This window comes from Pygocentrus nattereri, chromosome 29 (genome assembly GCF_015220715.1).
Source record: "Pygocentrus nattereri isolate fPygNat1 chromosome 29, fPygNat1.pri, whole genome shotgun sequence".
NCBI classification, from domain to species: Eukaryota; Metazoa; Chordata; class Actinopteri; order Characiformes; family Serrasalmidae; genus Pygocentrus; species Pygocentrus nattereri.
Window position 1 is genome coordinate 15,061,563 of NC_051239.1, and position 22,586 is coordinate 15,084,148.

A 22,586-nucleotide genomic window follows, 5' to 3' on the forward strand; every position below is an offset into this window, starting at 1 on the left:
CTTTAGCAGAGCTCTGTAACATTGAAATTAATGACGGACTCATCAGTGATTTATCAGTCTACTCAGGCTTTAGCAGCAGTGGTGGACGAAGTACACAAATCATGTACTTGTGTTAAAGTAGAGATACCCAAAGTAAAATACTACTCCAGTAAAAGTAGAAGTGAAGTCCAATAGACCTCCAATAGATTATAAGTAAAAAAGTATTTGCCTTCAAATGTACTTAAGTATTGAATGTAAAAGTACTAAAATATTAATTATGACTCTAATGTCCTGTTGTCATTTGTAACAAGGCTCTTGTTTTATCAACTCATTTTAGGTGAAAAATTACTGTCTATTAGAATTATCATAAGCACAAAACACTGAAGGCAAACTATTTCCATTAGGTAAAACCGAGGGCTCTGAAATAACCTTTTTGCAAACAAGCAAAGTTTCGGTTTAAGATTTATTTGCAACTTAGTTACAAGTTTAAGTTTAATGAAAACTTGCTTTAATCTCAGGTTCATAAATGAGCTTCTTTACTATATTGATCTGTAGGTCTCTGTTCATAAACCTAAACTAGCCAAACAAATTTACTATAAAATGAAATGGTGTTTGTATAAATTCAGAAAAAAGACACATGACAGCCACAACTCCATAGGTGTACATATTTCTATACTGTGGTCTATTTACACAAAGTTAGGTTAGTTCCATCATTTATGTTGAACAGACTCTCCCAAAATTTTAAGATGCTGCTCTGACATTGAACCGCGTGCTGCACTGGGTCGGTATGACCAACAGGTCAAAACCAGCTCTAAACAAAGTGCTTGCTGTGCCCTGATTGGTGTTCTTGCTTCGCACTCCTTTCACTATGACATGTTACGTTTTTATACGCACATAATCCAAAAAGAAGAATGGATTTGGCAAAATGTAGTGGAGTGAAAGTAAAAAGTCGCCCAAAATGGAAATACTTCAGTAATGTACAGATACACTAAAAACTACAGTAACAAATTACATTTAATTACTTACTGTCCACCACTGTTTAGCAGAGCTCAGTAACACTGAAATTAATAACTGATCATTACATTGATTTATCAGTCTACTCAGGCTTTATTAGAACTCAGTAACACTGAGATTAATAACTGATCATCACATTGATTTATCAGTCTACTCAGGCTTTAGCAGAGCTCAGTAACACTGAGATTAATAACTAATTGATTTATCAGTCTACTCAGGCTTTAGCAGAGCTCAGTATCACTGAGATTAATAACTAATTGATTTATCAGTCTACTCAGGCTTGAGCATGATGTCAAAGTTCCATTTTAGAGTATGTCTAACTGAACACACACTGGACGCTGATTTAAAAAACATGTTTGAGATTACTTGAATTGTGAGAAGCAAAAAATGCAAATCTAACACCAAACTTTATAATCCTATACATTTCTTTAAAAAACTGAAAGCTGGATTCCTGATAAAAACATAAGCTGCAATAAAGGCAAAGTGAGGATACACTAAGTACTAAAAAAGTTGATACTATCTTGTTCAAGATTCAAGAGTTTTATTGTCATATACAGAGCAGAAACAGGCAGTTACACTGTACAATGAAATTCTTCCTTTGCTGTTCCTCCATTCACCAAATATAATCTTCATATAATCGTAGTATTAAATCTTAGAATTAAACAAATAGAAAAAAAATTGAAAATAGAAGAATAAGACTAAAAACAATAGTAAAATAATAGTAAAAAGTACAGTTTTATGTACAAAGTTAAAAGAATAATTAAAGTTACATGAGCGTGTGTGCAAGTATGTAGAGCAGTAGTTTATAAAGTGCACGTTGCAAGTAACAGGTGTAAAACAGCAATATTCTCACAGCAGCAGTATGGTGTATGTAAGGTGCAGTTATTTAGTGCAAGCATGGCCAAAAGGTAAACCAGTTCAGAGTGGAAGGGTAGAAGAGGTAGTGAGTGAGGTGTTCACAAACCTGATGGCCTTGTTGTTGAGGCCTCTATATTATTTTCTGTTAAATGTTTATTTTTGCATTTCCTGATGCTGGAAAAATTAATAACTTATACTTAATGATCATTTTGACTGGAAATGAACTCCATGAAAGCTGGTCTCTGATTCTGATGCACTCACAGTCATTTTATATAAAGCTTCACATATGTATGCGTATGTATGTGACCGGTCGCATTTGGTGAGTGTGTGTATGGGTTATATAACTCAATGTGCGTGTGTGTGCAGTCACTTGTATAAAACAGTGAGTCAGCTTTAGTCCAGTTAAATCTGGCAGAGAAGCAGGACTGACTTTAGGGCAGAGAGGGAAAAAGAGAGTGAGCGAGAGAGAATGGGAATAAACATAAGAAGGAAGAGCACAGAAAGTGAGAGAACATGGCTTGGAGACTGCATCAACATGGGTTTGTCCACCGGACACACATGCATGGAGCACTTTTACGCAAGCGCATATGCTGCCTTGACCCTCGAATAACAGTAAAGGAGAGTTTAGTCAGTGGCTTATGTAAGGCTGACCCCATACCACGGTACAGCGGAAAAAACACCACCCTCAAACTGAGGGCATGCCAATATCCAGATACCTCACGTAACAGAAATGCTTTATCCAAGGAGCACCTATTAATCAAAGATGTTTTCGCAGATGCTTTAGATTGTAAAACCAAAGAACAGAACCTTCCAAATCAGAACCTTTCCAACTGGCTTGTCTGAAATGGGTGTAAATATTGATATTACAGTGCACAATTTGATAGTAAAGCAGCATTTTTCAACCTAATCTCTAATTAGGGATGTGCAATTGATGGTTTTTCAAGAGTTTTTTAGTAAAAGGAATGGTTCTGTTTAGAACCATGAGTTCTATATTGAACTACTCTCATGCTGCATGGTGAAATTGTTCTTCAGACTAATGGAAAATGTGTTGTACATGTGTTAAAAATGGTTCTATGTAGCACTAAAAGGGTTCTATGGATACAAGCTTGACATTGCCACAATAGCCGAACCCTTTCTGGTGCAATGTAGAACCATTTTCAAAAAGGTTCCATGTAGAAACATAGACAGCATGTTCTTCATCAGACTGAATTCCACTGAAACGGCTCTTTTATCTGTGATTGAGGCACTAAAAACTGCCAGAGCTGCAGGACAGTCCTCAGTACTCATTCTGCTGGACCTCTCAGCCGCTTTTGACGCAGTCAATCATGAATTTCTCCTGTCTACTCTATCAAACATGGGTATCTCAGACAATGCACTACTATGGTTCAGATCGTACCTCAGTGGGCGCTCATTCAAGGTATCGTGGCATGGAGAGCTCTCCTCAGCCCACTCGCTATCCACTGGGGTTCCCCAGGGATCGGTACTGGGACCCCTTCTCTTTTCTATTTACACCACCTCTCTAGGCCGGGTTATCCGCTCACATGGCTTCTCGTACCATTGCTATGCTGACGACACCCAGCTCTATCTGTCATTCCCGCCTGATGACCCGTCGATCTCTGTGCGGACATTGCAGTGCCTCTCGGACATATCCGCATGGATGAAGGAACACCACCTTCAACTAAACCTGTCCAAGTCTGAACTTCTGGTTATACCAGCTAAACAATCCATTCAACACAACTTCACCATAACCATCGACTCACTCTCACTCTCCCCGACAAAGGTTGCTAGGAACCTGGGGGTTATGGTAGATGACCAACTCTCCTTTACGCACAATGTTGCCTCGGTGGCTCGGTCCTGCCGCTTTGCGCTGTACAACATCAGACAGATACGGCCGTTTCTAACACAACAAGCCACCCAACTCTTGGTACAAGCAGTGGTCATCTCACGCCTCGACTACTGCAGTGCCGTACTGACGGGCCTCCCGGCCTGTGTTGTAAAACCACTGAAGATGGTTCAGAATGCTGCAGCGCGTCTGGTCTTTAACCAACCAAAACGGGCGCATGTCACCCCACTGCTCATTGAGCTCCACTGGTTACCGGTTGCTGCTCGTATCAAATTTAAAACTCTTACGATTGCCTACAAGGTGTTAACAGAGCAGGCTCCTTCCTACCTGCACTCGCTCCTAAAGGCTTACAGCACCGCCCGGCCGCTGCGATCCTCCAATGAACGTCGCTTAGCTTTGCCAAACATTCACACAAAGCAATCGAGACTGTTCTCATACTTGATTCCCCAATGGTGGAACAAGCTACCTTCCACTGTCAGAGCAGGGGCGTCCCTCGCTATTTTTAAGACACTCCTGAAGACAGAGCTCTTCAGGGAGCACTTGCTCTAATCGCCTCTTGCAATCTAACCACTACCAACCTCATCTCCTTCTTGCCCTCCTTCCCTTCTCTACCCCGCTATTACCCTTTGGCCTCCTTTAAGGCCTGACTATGTTTGTTCTATGTACCACATTATTTGTAAGTCACTTTGGATAAAAGCGTCTGCTAAATGTAATGTAATGTAATGTAATGTAATTTCACCGCGTCGAGAGCCGTTTAAGCCTGAAATGATTCTGTTTAGAACTTATGGATTACGAAATGAATAAACTAGTTTTTCGAAAAAAGGCTTTGGCCAGTAACATGCTGGGCTGTAGGTTTACCTGTTTAGGTGACCGCACTGGTCTTGTACACAAATACAGCAGCATGCAGAGAATCATGTTTTAACATGGACACTGGTCAGTTTTTGTGTTGGGTGAGTCATGGACATGGAAATTTGCCATTTCTTTAGATGTTTGAGGTTTTTTGGACAGCAACAATATGTAAGTTATATGTAGTTGTGAGAGTGAGGACCCACATACACGCCCCTTGGTGTTTCAGGGGGGGAGTGCAGGAGGACAGGGCAAGAATTGTTTTATTGTCTCTTTGCAGCTGTAGATTTGTGTCTTGTTGTATTTTTCCATTTTCAGGAATAATTTCCAAACGGACCATTTGGGGATCAGTTTTGCTCTTTGGTGGACAGTATCAGTGTGATCTGGAAGAAGTCTGATTCTGCTGATCTTCTTAAAACTGAATACCAGCACAGCTTTTAACGTCTTTAGCACTTCTACTCCCTCCCCAGGCTCCATCTTTCACCTTATCCTCCAACAGCTATGGCTCACTTCCCAACTGAAAGGTCATATAGCCACCATTTTTCATTTTTGCTGCTGTTATTTCTTTGTTCATGTGTATGTTAACCATTTCTTAGCTAAGCTAAGGCCTGTGTGTACTGGGAAGAGATTAGGGAAGAGATTATTTACAGCCATCAGAGAAATATTTTCAGATTCACCAACTTTTTTTCACCTTAAGCATAATAATAATAACCAATATTATTTTAATATCCCTCTTGGCGCCTTGGTGCACCATGTTGAAGCAAAGACTAGCCAGGCTAATGTACAGCCTCCACATTTGGCATTAGCTCAATATAAACCCCTAAGGTGAACAACGTCAGCAGAGGACATTCCCCATATGAATGAAAAATATTTATTTATTTTTACTATTCAACTTTGTGGCCCATAATAAACCACAGGTAATGTCACTAATTATATTTATTATGATGAAGATTTAGATGTATTACATTTGGAAAGCATTGCTCCTTTGAATTACTCACAAATAGTAAGTGCTGGAAAAGTTTGGAAGGTTTACGCAGGATAGATATATAGGTTACTTGTATAAAAACTTAAATATTTATGGCTCAAATATTTAAACAAGTATTTAGCTAAAATCAAAACGCAAAAGACTGTGCCCCATTTTCTCACACACATACACACAAGCAAGAATTTTAGGTATTTCACCCTCTATAGTGTGTAATATCATTATAATAAAATTTTTAGCGAATCTGGAGAAACCTCTGCATAAACCTCTGCACACTGAATGCATGTGACGTTCAATCCCTTAGATGGCTCTGCATTAAAAACCAACATTCTTCTATCATCACTTCATAGGCTCAGGAATTCTTTCATAAACTGTTGTCAATATTTACTCTCTGTCACTGCATCTGCTAACGCAAGTTAAGATCCTACTGTGCACAGTTGAAGTCATACAACAACCACATCGGAAACACCAGCAACTTCTCTGGGTTCGTCCTCAGCAGAAATGGACTGATGCACACCAGCAACATAGATTATGCTTTGACGAGTCAACTATGTCAAACAATGTTGTGTTCTACTGGCCAAAGGGCACCCAGATTGTTACCAGTGTAAAGTCCTAATGTGTGTTACTACCTGCAGAACTTCCTGACATTTAAGGACTATATTGCAGTATTTTATTTAAAAAATTTAATTCTTAGGGTAAAACTTTGATTGTCGTGTTTTTCTATGGTTTAATATAGGTCAAACAATATTTACTAAATTTTTTTAAATTGAAGTTTGTAGAATTATTAGCAGTTACAGTTACTATGAGTGAAATCCTGGACAGAATCCTCTTTAACGCTCATCAAGTAGAAAGTTTTTAAGATAATTGCCTGATTTTATTGTTATACTAAGGCAGTTTCCCAATCCTGGTACCCTTTGTCCAGCACATTTTAATGTTTTCCCTGTTCAAACACAATTTTTTCCCTGAAATTTAAAGTGATTTTTGGCCAAAGATCATTTACACCATTTTCCCTTCACTCCAGATGTAGTCAATCAGCCAACACATGTTTGGTGTTCAAAATTTGCTTCTTCGTGTTTTCCTCTGAGCTAGAAGCTGAAGCCAACTTCAGACACTAAATATGTCTTCATGATTGATTATATTTAGAGTAAAAGGAATTTTTGGTGAATTTGATTGTTGACCTCATGTACCCTCGTTAGCTCTTCCTATGAGTCTAGCTCAAGCAGTTGGAGTAAGTCATTCCAAATGTTTGATTCTGGTCTGATGTGAGCCAATTTCTATTCAGTCTAGAAAAACCATGTTTGTCCTGTTGGGGATCATTGTCCTGTTGGGAGACTCAACAATCAAGTTTTTGTCTGAGCCAAGGCAACTCAAACTCTAACTATAGCTGTTTTTGTGCCAAACCCACCTGTAGTGCTTGGGGCCAAAAAGCTATTGGTCTCATCTAACCACAGAATCCGGTTCCAATTAACGTTCCAGTGATATTTTACAAACCCCAGGTGCTTTCTTTTGAAATTTCTTGAGTGTAGAAGCTTACAACCACAAGCCAAATATAATTTTGTGGCCCCCAAATGCAAACAACACCTACACTTTGGCAAGTGGGATCTATATCCCAAGCTGAGGACCACACTCAGAAGTTCTAATGACTTCTAAGAACATAGCACTGAGGAAATGAAGCCATACTATATTTTGCTCTAGTTGTAAATCCCTATTCTCTATTGATTAAATTCAATTAGGATTATTTTTTCTTTTAATTTTACCCAGTTTTCTGCCCAATTTGAGTTACAGCCATCCCACCAGCCAGGTCTCCCCCCAACAACACACAGTGCTGCCAAGCTGGGAGGGTTTAGGCTAGTGTGAGCTGTTTGACGCCTGTGACCAACTGATTAAAGGAATAATTCAGTGAAAAATCAATTGCCCACATTTTCCCACTAACCTCAGATGCTGTCAATCAGCCAAGACAGGTTTGGAATCCAATTTTGCTTCTGGTATCATGAAGCTAATATTGCTGACATTACTAACAAACGCTAGAACTCAAGAGTTACCCAAAAGGCCTAAACTGTTTGGGTGTGGCAAGGTTTTCTTTGTTTGTATAGATCACAGTAAGTCATATTATATCATAATATATTTGTGTTTTTGGAAACTTTTTGGAAAAAAATGTGGAAAATTTTGACTGTTTGGGACTTTTGAGTTCTCGTGTTTGTTAGCAATATTAGCCTCAGAGCTCTATTTTTTTTTAAGTTTAAAGTTTTATGTTTTTAAGTTTTTTTAAGTTTTTTTCCCAAAACTAGCACATAAATAGAAACTGAGCACCAAAATTAGCCGACAATATGCTTATTTACGGTTGTTCCCTGTAGAGCATTTGTTCATTTATTTATCACTAAGAAAACCAACAAAACATGTAATGGGACCTTTGTATACAACTGCATGTATTTGCAGATGAGTTGAAAGTAAGTAATAAAAACAGTTAACCAAGCTTTTTTATTCTTACATTCAAATACACAACAATTATATTTTGGCTAAAAATGAGGGCATACTTTGTTGAATATTATTGTAATTACTTTTGCACATAAACCTTACATTAATGACTGTAGCTTTATAGCAGCAATATCAAGACATGTTTTTCTCCTTAGACCTTTGCCCACTGCTCCCAGCACCCCCTTGCCCCCTCACCCCCCCACCCATGTTTGCACCTCCTGCTTGATATCACTGAACAAAGTGCTGCCTGTCTATACCAGATGGTCACTTTTGTATGTTATGCCTGTATGTGCGTCTTCCTCCTTGCTCAGAGTACAGAGTGTCTCCATGTGGGTCTGATTGTTCCGTCTGAAGCTGTTTTTATGCAAGTCGCTCTGTTCAGGAAGAATGGCAGTGGGTATTATGGCAGCTGTGTGTGCGTGTCCTACAAACACTTGGTGGGCCAGGGCTGCTGGGCTTTTTGTGGACCTCTATGAATACCTCTGTTTTTCATTAAATTGAATCCTCTCTTTTCTGCTCAGGACACACACACACACACACACACACACTCATGCACAATAGACCCCTACACGCCCACTACCTTCAACTCAAACAACAGAACAATGCTCATTATATGCACCTTGCCTGTGGTGTAACTAGGATCTTATGGCAGCCACCATAAAAATAACTTTCAGTAAATTAAAAAATGATAATGTCATTTTCTTGTTTTTTTGCTACTGTTTTGTTTCAGACAAGTTGGTATTCTCAGAGCAGGCCACTCTGCACACTAGCATTGACAATTAACCTACATTTTTACTAATTAAGATTATAAATATTGAACATACAATTGTATGCAAAAGGTTTTTTTCTATGATGTTAAATTCAGTAAATAAATGTAATCTTTCGGTTTGATCCCTGTAGAGGTTGTACTTGTTTTCACTTTTAAAATGAAAATGTAAAAATGTAATGCGATAGGGGGTGTTCAAACTTTCGCACACACCTGTATCATGTTGCAAGTTGTTGAGGTTCATTTTGAAAATGGTTATAATGGAAGAGATGCTTTATGAATAAGAGGGGTGTCAGCGCGGTCTGTGTAGCGTGTGGAAGCTAAGTGTTGAGGTGTGGTGTTAAGAAATCAGGTCTTTCTGTGAATCATGGATGTAACAGTATAGAATCTATCATTGTCCCAAATAAGATTTAAGGGGGTCTGGTCGTGGCACTATCGGCCCAGTGTGATTGCCCAAACTGCCCCGAAGTCGTTATGCTACTGCTTTTTGCATTATAAGTGATCACCAAGCATGCAATTCTTCATTTTACTTCACGGAAAAGTAACAGGTGGAAAAATTTCTACTTACCTAATGATTAATCACACATTTCCAGAAATGTACAAAAAAGTTTGATTCTTTTTCCATTTTACACCTACGCCGATGTGAGTATGGCTTTTCCAGGGAAAGGCTGAGTTGCTAAAGAAAGACCCCCAGCTGCAAACTCTTTTCTGGGGCCCAGTTTAGGGGATTTCCCCCATAGATATGCTGCTATTTAACAGCTTAGTCCCTTCTCACTCTTGATTCCTGTTAAAACCATCAGAGAACTGATTAAAATCACAGTGGGTGACTTCAGATGGAGTAATTAATGTCATGCCGAGGAATATAATGCTAAGGGAATGGTTTGGCAAAAAATCTAATTTGCAGTTTTCCCCTATCCCAAATGCAATTCAGCCAAGATGCTTGCTGTGTGAAATTTGCCATTACACATTAGTAATGTGGCTAATGTAGCTAACAGGTAATGGAAGCATTGTGCAAATTGCATGCCTAAATCATCATACACTTGCCTCAAACTATGAGATAAATCATCTTATGTATGTGGTTTCTAAAATGAGGGTCTTCTACCCTTCAATGAAGACTTAATGAGAAGTAAAGCAAGAAATACATGGCTAATTCATTTTGATTTCAAATGGCCATCCTCGTTGTATATAAACTCTGCAACCATTGTAGTAATTTTCTCATTTTTAAGTTTTAGTTGGAGCGGTCCCTCCCATTGGGTAGGACTTCAGGAGCTGGATTGAAGTCCTAGTGGGTCAGATTATCCATCAGCACAATTAGAAACTGACAGCAGAATCAACCAGTCATGTTTTGATTTAAAATGGGCAGGACCAATTTTGCGAGAAAAAGGGTCACTCTAGGCCTTCTGGCAGCTCTAGATACACCACTAACTTGGAAAAGAAGCCGTATTAACCTGGTTCTGGCTACTTGGAACTATTGGAAAGCAGCCCTATTCCAGAGCTCTTTACTGAAAGAGTCACAGTGAAACAACTACAAGGTAAAATGTATGTTAATATGTCTGTTAAGCTTTAAATTACAGCAACATGTAAAATATATATATATATATATATATATATATATATATATGCATTACATGGAAGTGAAATAATAAAATACAATTTGATCTGAAACAAAAAGCAAGAAGTATTGAAAAGAACTTAAGGACATAAAATAATAAAAATAAAGTAAAATATATGAATTAACATACAATAAGAATAAAGATACAAGTAAAGGCAAATTAATAACAAGTATGCATCCATAAAATGGTGAGTTACAAGAAAAGATTTAAAAGACTTCAGATGGTCTGCTGCTCCGATGTTATCAAGGAGCTGATTAATTCCATAGGTATGGAGCATCAGAGGAGATTGGTCCATCATCCAGAGTACGGTGACTAGTCTTCAATACCACAAGCAGACCAAAGCTAGCTAGCCACAGGGAGCAGCATTGACAATATGAAGTTAAAAGTTCAGATATATAAGCCGTATATATTGCATTGAGTAGATCTTTATATCTATGCAATAATACCTTATGAGTAATTCCATGTGACACAGGAGCAGAAACAACTGACAACTACGGTATAGCAAGCAGACTCAAGTGCACCAAGGGCCGATTAGAATTAATTCACTTTTATTAGGATTAGGCTTAAGAAAGTTACCATGCATCCATGATTTAAAATCTCGCACACAATCAGATCAAAGTGGATGGGACGTTAGAATTTGCGCATATATAAATTTGAGTCTCAGCATAAGAGCTCAATCCATGATGAAAAATAATGCATGGAAAAAATAAAGCATGTAAATACTAAATAAGTGTTCCAAGTACTGAACCCTGTGGAACACCACAGTGGACAGAGCCCATGTAAGCTTGATTTGAGGAGAAAAAAGGGGATGGGGTCAAGGCAACAAGTTGTACAACGCATGCCTTCAATAGCTCTAGCAATCTCTGCCTCACTGACTAGGCTAAAACTTAACAATTGACAACCACAAGGCACCAGTAAAGACTGCACAGCAGAATCAGCACAAGGTGAGCCCAATAGCTGATCTGTGATAGTCTCAGTTTTTGTTGAAAGAATTACATGACAAGTGGTCGGTTTTGAAGTGGTTTAAAGAGAGGGCATATTTTAGAAAATAGACCTTTCAGATTATTTATATTGGACTCAATAATAAAACATAACATTTCTTTTACAAGCTTTAAATGTCTGTTTAATCTAGAATGACCAACAAAGGTTTCTGCAATTCCCTGTTAGCTCAGCACTAATATACTACCCTGAGTTTTACCATTTGCTACTAGAAATGAAGGCCTAGTTCTCATGAAGGCCATGGCCTCAGGAAAAAAAAAGTTATTGTTCACTTTAAACATTCTGCCATAGCATATTCCCACCATGCACATACGGTGCAGTTATATAGCCAGTATATATGCACACACAGTCACAACCTCTTCCCCGAGACTAGCAAAACAGAAGCCAAGTAAAGTCAAAATTTGCTGCACCAAAGTATGTATATGCTGAGTTTGCCATGTTTGACTGAGCAGAATTGTAAGGTGTAAACATTAAAACGTTATTATTTTATGTATTTTTGTAAAATAGGCTGTAGAGAGCCCATACCATCCTACCTGTGTATGTCACCACCTGGTTTTAGTCTCAGTGCACAGTGTGGCACAAGTGAGCAAAGCTGCTGTAGCATAGTTTCTCAGCGTGTTTGCTTAGTACTCGTCTCTGCATCATGTTATTTGGACTGACACAGCTTTATTGATAATTGTCCACAGATAGAGCTGTCAGTAGAGGCTGCGTGTCATGTGGCATATTACATATCTCTAATGTAATGTTACTCGATCCAAGGTAGGTACTGTAGCATAGCTGGCTAAAACACGTCATGTAAAGTCAACACATCTGTAGTTGGTTCATGGTTCAGAATGTTCAACAATACATCACAGCTAAAAACATTTGCAACCATATTGAATATTGTGTGTATTTTTGTCCGTTTTTATCGATGGCAGTATGTCATACAGCACAGTGCTAAAACACGAAGCTAAATGCTGAAGTGAAGGAGGTGCTTATTCATTTTCACTCTCTCTTTCTGTGCTTGTAACAGATGGTATCTCGTGTTTCAGTCAGGCAGATGGAGGGATAGCCATGCAGAGTGGTGACTCACATGGTTCTTCTGGGTACACAAGGCCGGTCAGCTAAATGGTTCCTAATGAGCAGCCAGATTATGGTAATCTTGTTAAGGCAGGGAAGAATATCACCACATACGGTATACACAAACACACCACACAAATGCATATCTCATTCATAAAACATTGAGGCTTATGTCTGATATACTATCTGTCTTATGTAGATATGCACTCAGTGCCCTCCTAAGTGATGGACTACTGCAGGGGAGAGGTGTTTTAAATGTGTAGTAAATCAGTCGATCTGGTACTTCTATGAGAGCAGAGTTGCTGCTTCTTCCACACTGACTAAACCTCAGCGTGAAACAGCTCCAACCTGGAGCCAGTTTTCCTTTGTTCTTGTGTCAGTTGGAGAAGTGACAGAGCCTGCCGGTCTCCTGGTGTTTTCAGCCTGCTGAGGTAGTGACACACACACACACACACACACACACACACACACACACACTCCTTCAAGTTGTTTACAGCTACTGGGTTCACAGCAATTTAACTTGACAATCCAAACAAGATAGCTCTACTCATGTTAGTACATATACAGACTATTCTACCAAAGTATTTCTAACTGTGGGCCAACATCGAAAAGCTATTTAAAAGACAATTAAGTATTCCGAATTTTACTTAGGTATTAAATATGATATTTACAACAATTATGTGCTGATCCATTTAATCAGCTAAATATATACAAAACCTTTTATGGGTTGATTTTGATGATTGCATCATTGTCTTGTTGTAACATCCCACCTTTTTTCATCTTCAGTGTTTTCACTGATTGTTCCTGTGCCAGCCAGTAAATCCTGTAGGCCCCTGGCAGTGACGTGGGGGTTTTGCTTTGCATGTCTGACCAGTCTATCAGCACTTTTATCACAGAATTGTCTTGTTGTCAACAGTTCACTCTAATTTCAGTCCATAAAAACTATAAGCAGAAAATGTTTAGATATATTTATTTTTTGTAGTATTCTCACGCTTTGTAAGAGTCACTTATCAGTAGTTTAAGATCTAGAAAATTGTTCTATTTTGCCTTAATTTCAAATTTAATATAAAGTTGTTTAATCAAATTCTGTTATCAGCATAACAATTTGAATAAAAAGTAGAATCTTTGAAATTTTAACCTGAATTTAGGAATTCTTTGGTATTTAATGTTCCTTTTTTGATTTCATGACGACATGCACTCAACTCCACAGGTTTGCGCGAACGCCTCTGAGGAGTAGATCAAATCCACCTGAGAATCATTTGAACATGCGCTTCAATAGAAGGGATAAAAAAAATCTCACCTTTTTGTAAAGTCCACAACACGGTCAATTTTGCTTCAATTTCAATATTGACCTAATAGTGCAGAATCTTCCATATTTATATTCTTTTTTACTTACCATAACTTTTATTTGTTTTAATATTTTTAACATTTCTAAAACGTTCTCTTGCTTATTTCCAAGCCTAAATGAAAAGATTCCAGATTTTCAATAAGGTCTCAGGCTTTTGGCCTCCACTGCAGATGAGTGTTACATTTAAGGGACTGCGGTGTCTCATGACCCAGATATGAACACTGTGTCAACCGACACTGCTCTCCTCTATCTGAACAACTACAGAAATACGCTCCAGTTCAAAACCCATTCCATGCTTAAAATCTACAAATGGTCAAATGTCAGGGACACAGCCTCATTTCCACCACAGGCCCATTTAAGATTATATGTTTCACAGTCAGTTTTGTTTGTTCTGTTTGTAGTGGTGGTAGAGGACAAGAAGCTGCACTTATGTTCTGCAAGACTACAGTTCATTTTTCAAAAGATTTTTCAGGAGATTTAATCCAAAATAAGTCAAAAAACAGAAGTTTAAAAAAAAAAAAAGTCCAAATTTGATCCTAAGTTGATTAAAATATGTAGAGGAAATGGGACTTTGGGTAGACCAGGAAAACTGTCCAAATCAGATGAACTGTACTTTTATATTTGAGAGACAGGAAAATCAAACTCTGTTTATCCTTCCACTTTGAAAAGACAACTCAACAGGGATGTGTAGTTGAAGAAGCTCTTGCTGAGAAAAGGAAATAATGCTCAAATCAAGCAAAGATGCTGCTGTTCTCATAACAATGGACCGGCCACCCCAGAGTCATCATCATAATCACGGTCATCTTTAACTGCTTAAACCAGATAGAGTTGCGGTAGCAGCTGGGAGAGCAGAGCATTCCAATCGACAGTGTGTTATTCCTGGGGACCCTGAGTCACTCCCAGGCCAACTTCGAGATATAATCCCTCCAGCAAGTCCTAGAACAACCCTGGGGTCTTGTCCCAGTAGGTTGTGCCTGGGAACCTCCACTGTGAGGCGTCCAGGTCTTACTTTGGTGTGGCGGAAAGGTTTGTGTGGTCTAGGGATCTTCAGAGCTAAGTGGTCTGGAGCAATTTGCTCCTGGTAGGGTCTCCCAAGGCAAACATGTCTGGAGTGAAGACCTAGACTAACTCAATCCAAAACTCCTCCATGACTAAGGGTGGAATCATGTACCCTGCCTGGGAGAGGGTTACCAGGACCTGCCCCTGGACCAAGGCCTGGGAAGCAGGCAAAATAAGCTTATGTGGTGCTTAATTTAAAAAAAAAGTTCTACATCCAGTAAAGTTATAGTCATTTTTCATCGTCAGTCTGTAGCGTTGGTTCCCCTATGTTTTCCCCCACATATGCTGGAAAAGTGAGCTGCTTTCAGCCGTCCAGGGCAGTTTTCTTCTTGTAACCGCTCACCCCCTCAGCCAGCGTCTCTTCGCTGCTGTAATGTTAGTCCCTGAGGACTATTCTCCGTATAGAATCAAATCATTGTTTACATATAAAAGGCGCTACTAAACAGTCAATAGTTAAACTGGACTCTCTCATGTTGTAGAGCTGCACATTTGCACAACTAGCCCACTAGCTAAGCTAACTAACGTTAGCTTCATCTAACAAGTTATAAATGCAGCCTGCCAGGTCACCATAGACAAGTGAACTGCCATATTTCACCACAAAAAAAAAACATTTCTAGAGATCTACAAATGCAAATTTGTTAAATACTTCACATAAATACAACAATCAAAACTGTAGAGACAGAAGTGAAGAAATAAGTCACATTTGTAAACTCCTGGGTCGGCAGAAATGGCTGCTTCGTCCGTCATGTTTATCAAACTGAAGTGATGAAACTCTTGGCTGGTAAATAGTATTATGGGATTGTTTTCACTTAGAAGGATACATGCAATGCTTCAGATTTGGTCAAAATAAGGCACCTCAGCAAGCTGCTGACTTAGGCTGCCTTCCAAATGGGAAAGCCTTTGTCTTGGGAGCGTGTAAATGCTGCCTACTTAGACAGCTGCCTCCTGATTGGACCACACCGATGTTCAGAAAAGCATACTGCATTGTACTGTGATGTAACTGAGCACAATAATGAGATATGTTGCCATATTGCCCAGCCCTATTGTAGATATTGCAACCCTTGGTTCCGGTCACACCCACTGTAGAGAAATTTTACAGAAATAAGAAAGTTTTTCTTACATCTAACCACTCTGAATGACTGTTTTACAGTTGAATGATTGCAGAAATTCACGTTTCCCCTTAAATTGACCCCACTGACCCAAACACACAAACACACAGGAAAAGTATTCCAAGGTACAGGAACAACACAGCCATTGTACATTTATGAGAAAGACACGGAAGGAGTCCCTCTGTCTGTCCCTCTTTCTCTCTCATACATCCACACACACAAGTTTATTGAAGCTAATCAGTCTCCAGCAGCGCTCCATGTAGTCCTTTGTTTGACTGACTATACGTGAGTATTTTCATTCAGAATTCCTCCATTGTCTGTGTGTGTGTGTGTGTGTGTGTGAATGCTACTTCACTGTGACACACACTCACTCACTCACTCACTCACTCACTCACTCACTCATGCAGCCCTGTATGGTCACTATAGTACGTTTCCAGTGTAATCATCTTTCAGGCAGGCTCAGTGTTACTGTAATGGTCTTAAGAAAATCCTCATGGCTAAATGGGATATTTCAGGGCCCATAGGTTTCCACTGCATGTGTGTACACAGTGTGTTTGCGTATGTGTGAGTGTGTGTGTATATGTGTGTTTCTGCACGCTTCTGTGACTGAATCCGTGTATATTCTGTAGCCTAAAGGTGAATAAATTTTTTTCAAAACATCTGCATCCTTCAAGTCATTGTGACCAGTTTGATGGGAAATAGTTCATAGTAGAGAAATCTTACCCCACTCAGACTTCTTCAGGTTCCCATCACCAACAGCAGTGATGGAAACCTGGGATCACAGTGTCTAAAATATACATAAATATAGCCATTGTTTTGCTATTAAAGCAACCAGTCAATCTGCACATGTCTTCTGAATTTTTGACGATGGTAAAATAGTGATAAACCTTAAAAAAAATTGTTTTCTTCGGGGACTATTTTGCCTGGTCACACCTTAAGGCCAAAACCTTTACACCACTCCTCTTAAAACAACTCAGATTCAGGTGTCTTATGTGTGTATATGTTTTTAGGCCTGTAATATAATATAATATAATATAATATAATATAATATAATATAATATAATATAATATAATATAATATAATATAATATAATATAATATAATATAATATAATATAATATAATATAATATAATATAATATAGGGCAGCACAGTGGCGTGGTGGGTAGCGCTGTCGCCTCCCAGCAAGGAGGGCCTGGGTTCGATTCCCCGGCCGGGCAACCAGGGTCCTCTCTGTGTGGAGTTTGCATGTTCTCCCCGTGTCTGTGTGGGTTCCCTCCAGGTTCTCCGGTTTCTTCCCACAATCCAAAGACATGCAGTCAGGCCAATTGGACAAAAGAAAATGGATGGATAATATAATAACAAATAACATAAGAAGAGCATAACATTTAAAGTTTCATTCCAAAATACTGTATATCCATTTTTTATTTATTTGCTTTTTTAAATAAATGTTGTGTTGTGTTACTGATAATGTTATCCAGATGTTTCTTGTATAACTCACTTGTAACACGTCACTGTGGAGAAGGGGGAATGGCCAAGCGTCAAATGCAGGACGGAGAAGCCGGTCGGGCTGAACCAGCGAGCTAAGGAGCTGATGATTTTCACCTGTGTCTCGTTTCTGCCAGCCTACTTACAGTCATCTCTTCCCTCAGTAGGTGGCAGAGCCCAGAAGAGAAAGACACCTGTGAAGGTGTGAGAGCCGAGCCGAGCCAAAGTAAACTGAACTGATTTGAGGTGAGCTAGAAAAAAAGAAAAGAAAAGAAAGGACTGAAAAGTCCCAGCGAGCGTCTTGTCTTACTTTGTGGGCTGAAAAGCTGAGTGTTTCGGCGTTGTGTATAAATAATAATAAAAAAAGCTCCCCGTCTTCACACCTGCCCCCTGTGTTCTTCCTCCACCCATGGTTAAAGTTGTTACAATCACATATACCTCTACATATATATATATATCACATCAAAATACATATGTAAAAACATAAGGCTGAGGGAGCACAATCTGAACATGCTAGTTAATGACTGGTCAGCAAGTTTGCTATCTTAATAGCTACTTCATGCCAAAAAAGCCACAAAATGAAATTTTTGCCTGTTTTGAAGAATTCACTACACAACTACACACTCGTGATTTTTTTATATCAAGAAAGCTGTAATTGTGCTGATCATTTTATCTTGGCTTGGCCATCTTTGTTAAGAGGTGTGAATTGTTTTCTCAGTAGGAAGTTCTCACCCCACCCCTTTTGCTCCTCGTTGCTCACTAGCAGCTCAACACAATCACAGCATTTTTTACACAGAGTCAACAGTGTTCTAGTTAATCTGATAATACAGTTGCAGTGAAAAATCTTTTATCTGATTATTCTAATTAAAAATATCCAAGTTGACTTCTGTTTCACCAGCAGAATAAAGATAAAGGCTACCAACAGCCTCCTAATTCCAAACATCTAGAATACTGGCCTTTTTTTCCCAGGTATTCTAGCTGTACAGATGCAGGCATGTCACCGTACTCACTTTTGTGTTTCAACAGCACTCAGTATTTGTACTGGTTGATTATCATTGGTTGTCCTTCTAGTACGACTCTCTTGTAAAAGGTAAAAAAGGAAATAGTAGATATTTATTTTTGCATACGCAAATTTTGAGATGAATTTTAATGTCCAGTAATCTGGATATTTGGGCTCAGTCTACTAAATGATGCTTTGATTAGTATAATAGACTTGCACAATAAAATGCAATCATTTAAGAGTTTTGTTTTTTGTGTATTTTATTTTTTAGTGATTTAAGTTGATTTCCAGTATACATAGCACATGAAATCTGCAAGGTTTAAATGAATATATTAATGATGTAATATAGCTTATGTAATTTTAGACTTTCTTTAATAAGTGACCTTGATTGTTCCCAGAGTTCAGACACTTTTTCATGTGACTGTACGTACGGTAAACAGAAACATTTCAGTGCTTGCTTTGTGTTTGCTACGTTGGTGAATAACCCATAAAAGATGGTCATACTTGCTGTGCTGTGTATCCAGGCCAGTTCCTGGAGATCCACCTTCTGCAAAGTTGGCCTCTAACTGAAACCTAACACACTTGGCTCTAAAATTCAGAAGCTCCTCCAGCACTTAATGAGCTCAATTATTAGACGTAAACACTGCAGAAACATAGACGGCTAATGGCACGTGAACAGTGATCACCTCAACTCGTCCCTCAAGGCTTCTGCTGAGCAGGACACATGTCCTCAGAAGTGCCTTATTTCCGAGGCATCCACAGATCTGTGGGTGACTTTAATGAGCGTGTGGCCAGCTGTTTGCTAGCATATTAAAGCCACCAGAAGATACACATTTGACCATTAGGGGTTACAATTATCTGTGGTTAGTGGCCTTCTGAAAAACACAGTCATGCTGACAGGAGGAACTAATCCTCAACACTGTTATTCCGAGACGCTGGATAAATTTAAACCTGCCACCTTCCGTTTAAGTACTATAGAGTAAATCTGTAGTGGCACAAGACCACCGTGAGACTAACATGCTGATATCTGTGGAGGATTAACATTGCGGTGAAAAGACACGAAGGGGCAGATTTGTGGGAGGTGCACACTTGAAAGTGTGGGCTGGGAAATTATACTGGCTGCAAGGCCTTCTTAAAGCAGTAGTTCAGCACAAGATCAAGCTTGCTTCTTTGTTAATACAAGCAATGCACATAAGAAAAGCTTTTCAAAAGATTTGATTGCTTGATTCAATACCAGTTTTAACAAGCCCTCGTTCAGCTGGCCTTGCCATTTCCCCTCGGGAATCCTCGACGCCATCTTAAGGGCCATTCTTTTACTTTATTAGCTCAAGTGAAGGGTGTTAGATGAGCCATCGGAGGAGCTAGGGTACGAGGGAACATTTGTGTTGAATTTGGCAGCAGAACTTGCCCAGACATCATTGTGACGCGACCCAATCGTCTTTTCAAACCCAGAAATAATGGTGGAGAACGCTGTCAACTACTATGACATTCATTTGATTTGCTGGGCTTTAGCTAGTTAGCATACTAACAACAAAGGCAACAGACCAAATTTAACCCAAACAAAGAAATTACTCACAGACGTTACACTCCAGTTATGTTCACTACATTGAAAAGTGCCTCACCTTCCCCTCCTCCGCTTGAGCCACGAGTGGCCACTTGTGCAACTTAATTGTGACGCACATCCACGAGGTGTGTCGAAGTGGCCGTAGCTATGTTGAGAAGAGATAACTGAACGGCACGCCAGCCTTTCATTACTTGCTAGCTCCATTAGCCTCACAGCTAAGGAAGCAAACTTCATACAAGAAACATGTCTTGGTTGACTGCCTGCATTCTGGGTAAGGGGGAAAATGTGTAAATGAGTTTCTTTGCCAAGTCGTTCCTTTATTCCAATGGTCTTCAGATGCCTCAGCCCAGAGCCCTGGCCACTAGGGGGCCCATGAACATAAGTGCCAATGGAAAAACAGTAAAAACATCTAAACATTTTTGCACTTCTGTTACCATTGCCACTTTCAGCTCAGGCATTAAGCGTTAACACACTTCACAGGAACAGATAAAAATGCTGTTGACATTGACACAGAAAAAAAACAAGCATTGCTACGAATACCTAAGTAGCCCACATGACATTCGGAGGTTGTGTCGGTCAAGTCGGGTCGTCATTAACACATTTATCTTAGATGTGTTCTCAGCTGAAGTGTGTATGTATAATGTATTTTCTCAAGATGCAAAAAACACCATATTAAACAATCATTATTTGCAGTTTTGCGTAGCAGGTTAAGCTTGTTAAGGGTAAAGTAGGAGAACTGGGTTTGCACTCCTTTAGTTCTAACTCCAGAATGAAGGTCAGAAGTGACCGTTAAACATATAATCTTCAGTGGGTCTGAGGGGTTGACTCTGGGACACTGCCTCTGCAGTGATTTGTGACTTGGGCTGTTGGAGGAAGGAAGCGGACACGGTTTGGTTTCTCTGGCGGCCTGGCCAGCCATCATTTAAGTTCCTGACCACATGAACACACAGTATGTTCAAAATTGGGATTTTATGTAGGACAGACAGACAGACAGACAGACAGATAGTTTTTTTCAGAAGTCAGTGGATAAACGATATGATCATTCACTTGCATACACAAAGAGAAAGTTTATGGAAAATATGTAAATAACAAAGCAGGATTTTCTGAAACTGTAGTATAAATGTAATTAAACGATACAGAGAACACTGGTCTCCTTACAACCATGCAGGACCTGATAGACGACAAAACTAACAGCACCAGATAAACAGCACTCAAGCTTTCATGTTTGAGAGAGAGAGAGAGAGAGAGAGGGGGGAGAAAATGAAGCTCTACTCTTACTTCCATCCACAGGTGTTTCTGTCCATCCTTCCACTGTGAGAAGGTGACTCAGCACCAGCCTGAATGGATGTGTAGCTGTCAGGAAGCCGTTACTGAAAGAAGGAAATAGGGAAAAAGAAGAACACCTGCAAATCAAACAAACTTATCACTAAATGTGTTTCGCATTACCTGAATCAGGAAGCAGGACTTAAAACCAGCCCTTAAGACTGAACTTTGGAGGATGCCTGCAGATTTCCTTGAAAAGCTGAAAAAAGAATGGAAGCTGTAAAACGAGTAACTTGTACTTAATGGCTGTTTAATTGGAAATTGATGAAGGGAGCTGAATTGTACTGCACAGTAAATGTAGCAGTAATAATAATAATAATAATAATATAGAATCACATTCTATATAGAACCATTTTCAAAAATGTTCTACATAGAACCTTTCTCTATCAATCCGAAGAACCATTTTACCATGCAAAGAACCATTTAAGGTGCAAACCCTTGTGGAACCATCTTTTTAAGTAGTGTATATACATCAGTTACTTTTTATATCAGCAAAGCAGCAGAAACATGCAGACGGACATTCAAGACAACAGAAAGGTGAAAGTGAATGAAAGCTGAGGTGAATGAATGTGCAGTTTTATACGCCAGGAAACGGCGCGGAATGTGCCGTGTTATCTGGACTGAACTGAACTGGCAGAGTTGCTCCAGCATCTACGCCAACCACGCACCTGTGACCAGGTGCACACACTCGTTGGTGTGTATGTGCTGTTGGCAGAGCGAGGCAAGGGTGAGGTGGTTTGGAGTTACAGTCTGAGCCAGCCCTCAGGTTACAGAGACTCTCTCTCTCTCTCTCTCACACACACACTAGACTGCACCATTTGTAGGTTAGGGTGAATAGTGCCTACGTCACCGTGCCTATGTGAATAGTGGCAGAAGCCGAGTGACCGAGCAGCAGCGCGCGCTGTTGTGTAAGAGCAATAGAACCGCGAGGCGACTGAGGCGATCATGTTGATCCACACGTGAGAGAGAGAGAGAGAGAGAGAGAGAGAGAGAGCGAGAGAGAGAGAGGGAGGGAGAGAGAGAGAGAGAGAGCGAGGGAGGGAGGGGAGAAAAGACAGAGAAGGTGAAAGAGAGATAGGGAGAGAGAAAGGAAGAAAGGAGTGAAAAAGACGAGAGAGAGAGAGAGAGAGCGAGAGAGAGGGGGAGAGAGGGAGGGGAGAGAAGACAGAGAAGGTGAAAGAGAGATAGGGAGAGAGAAAGGAGTAAAAAAGACGAGAGAGAGAGAGAGAGAGAGAGAGAGAGAGAGCAAGTGGAGAGGCACA

At 39.6% G+C, this 22,586-nt stretch overlaps 1 protein-coding gene across 1 annotated transcript in view; it reads left to right on the forward strand.

Moving 5' to 3' along the window:
* The window catches only part of ogg1 (8-oxoguanine DNA glycosylase), a 29,549-nt gene extending 11,861 nt beyond the window's left edge, over positions 1-17,688 (forward strand). The window contains exon 9 of the mRNA XM_037536207.1: positions 17,602-17,688. Within this exon, the coding sequence (XP_037392104.1) occupies positions 17,602-17,645 (44 nt within the window). The 3' untranslated portion in view covers positions 17,646-17,688. The remainder of the gene's footprint in view (positions 1-17,601) is intronic.
* Positions 17,689-22,586: the final 4,898 nt, after the last annotated feature.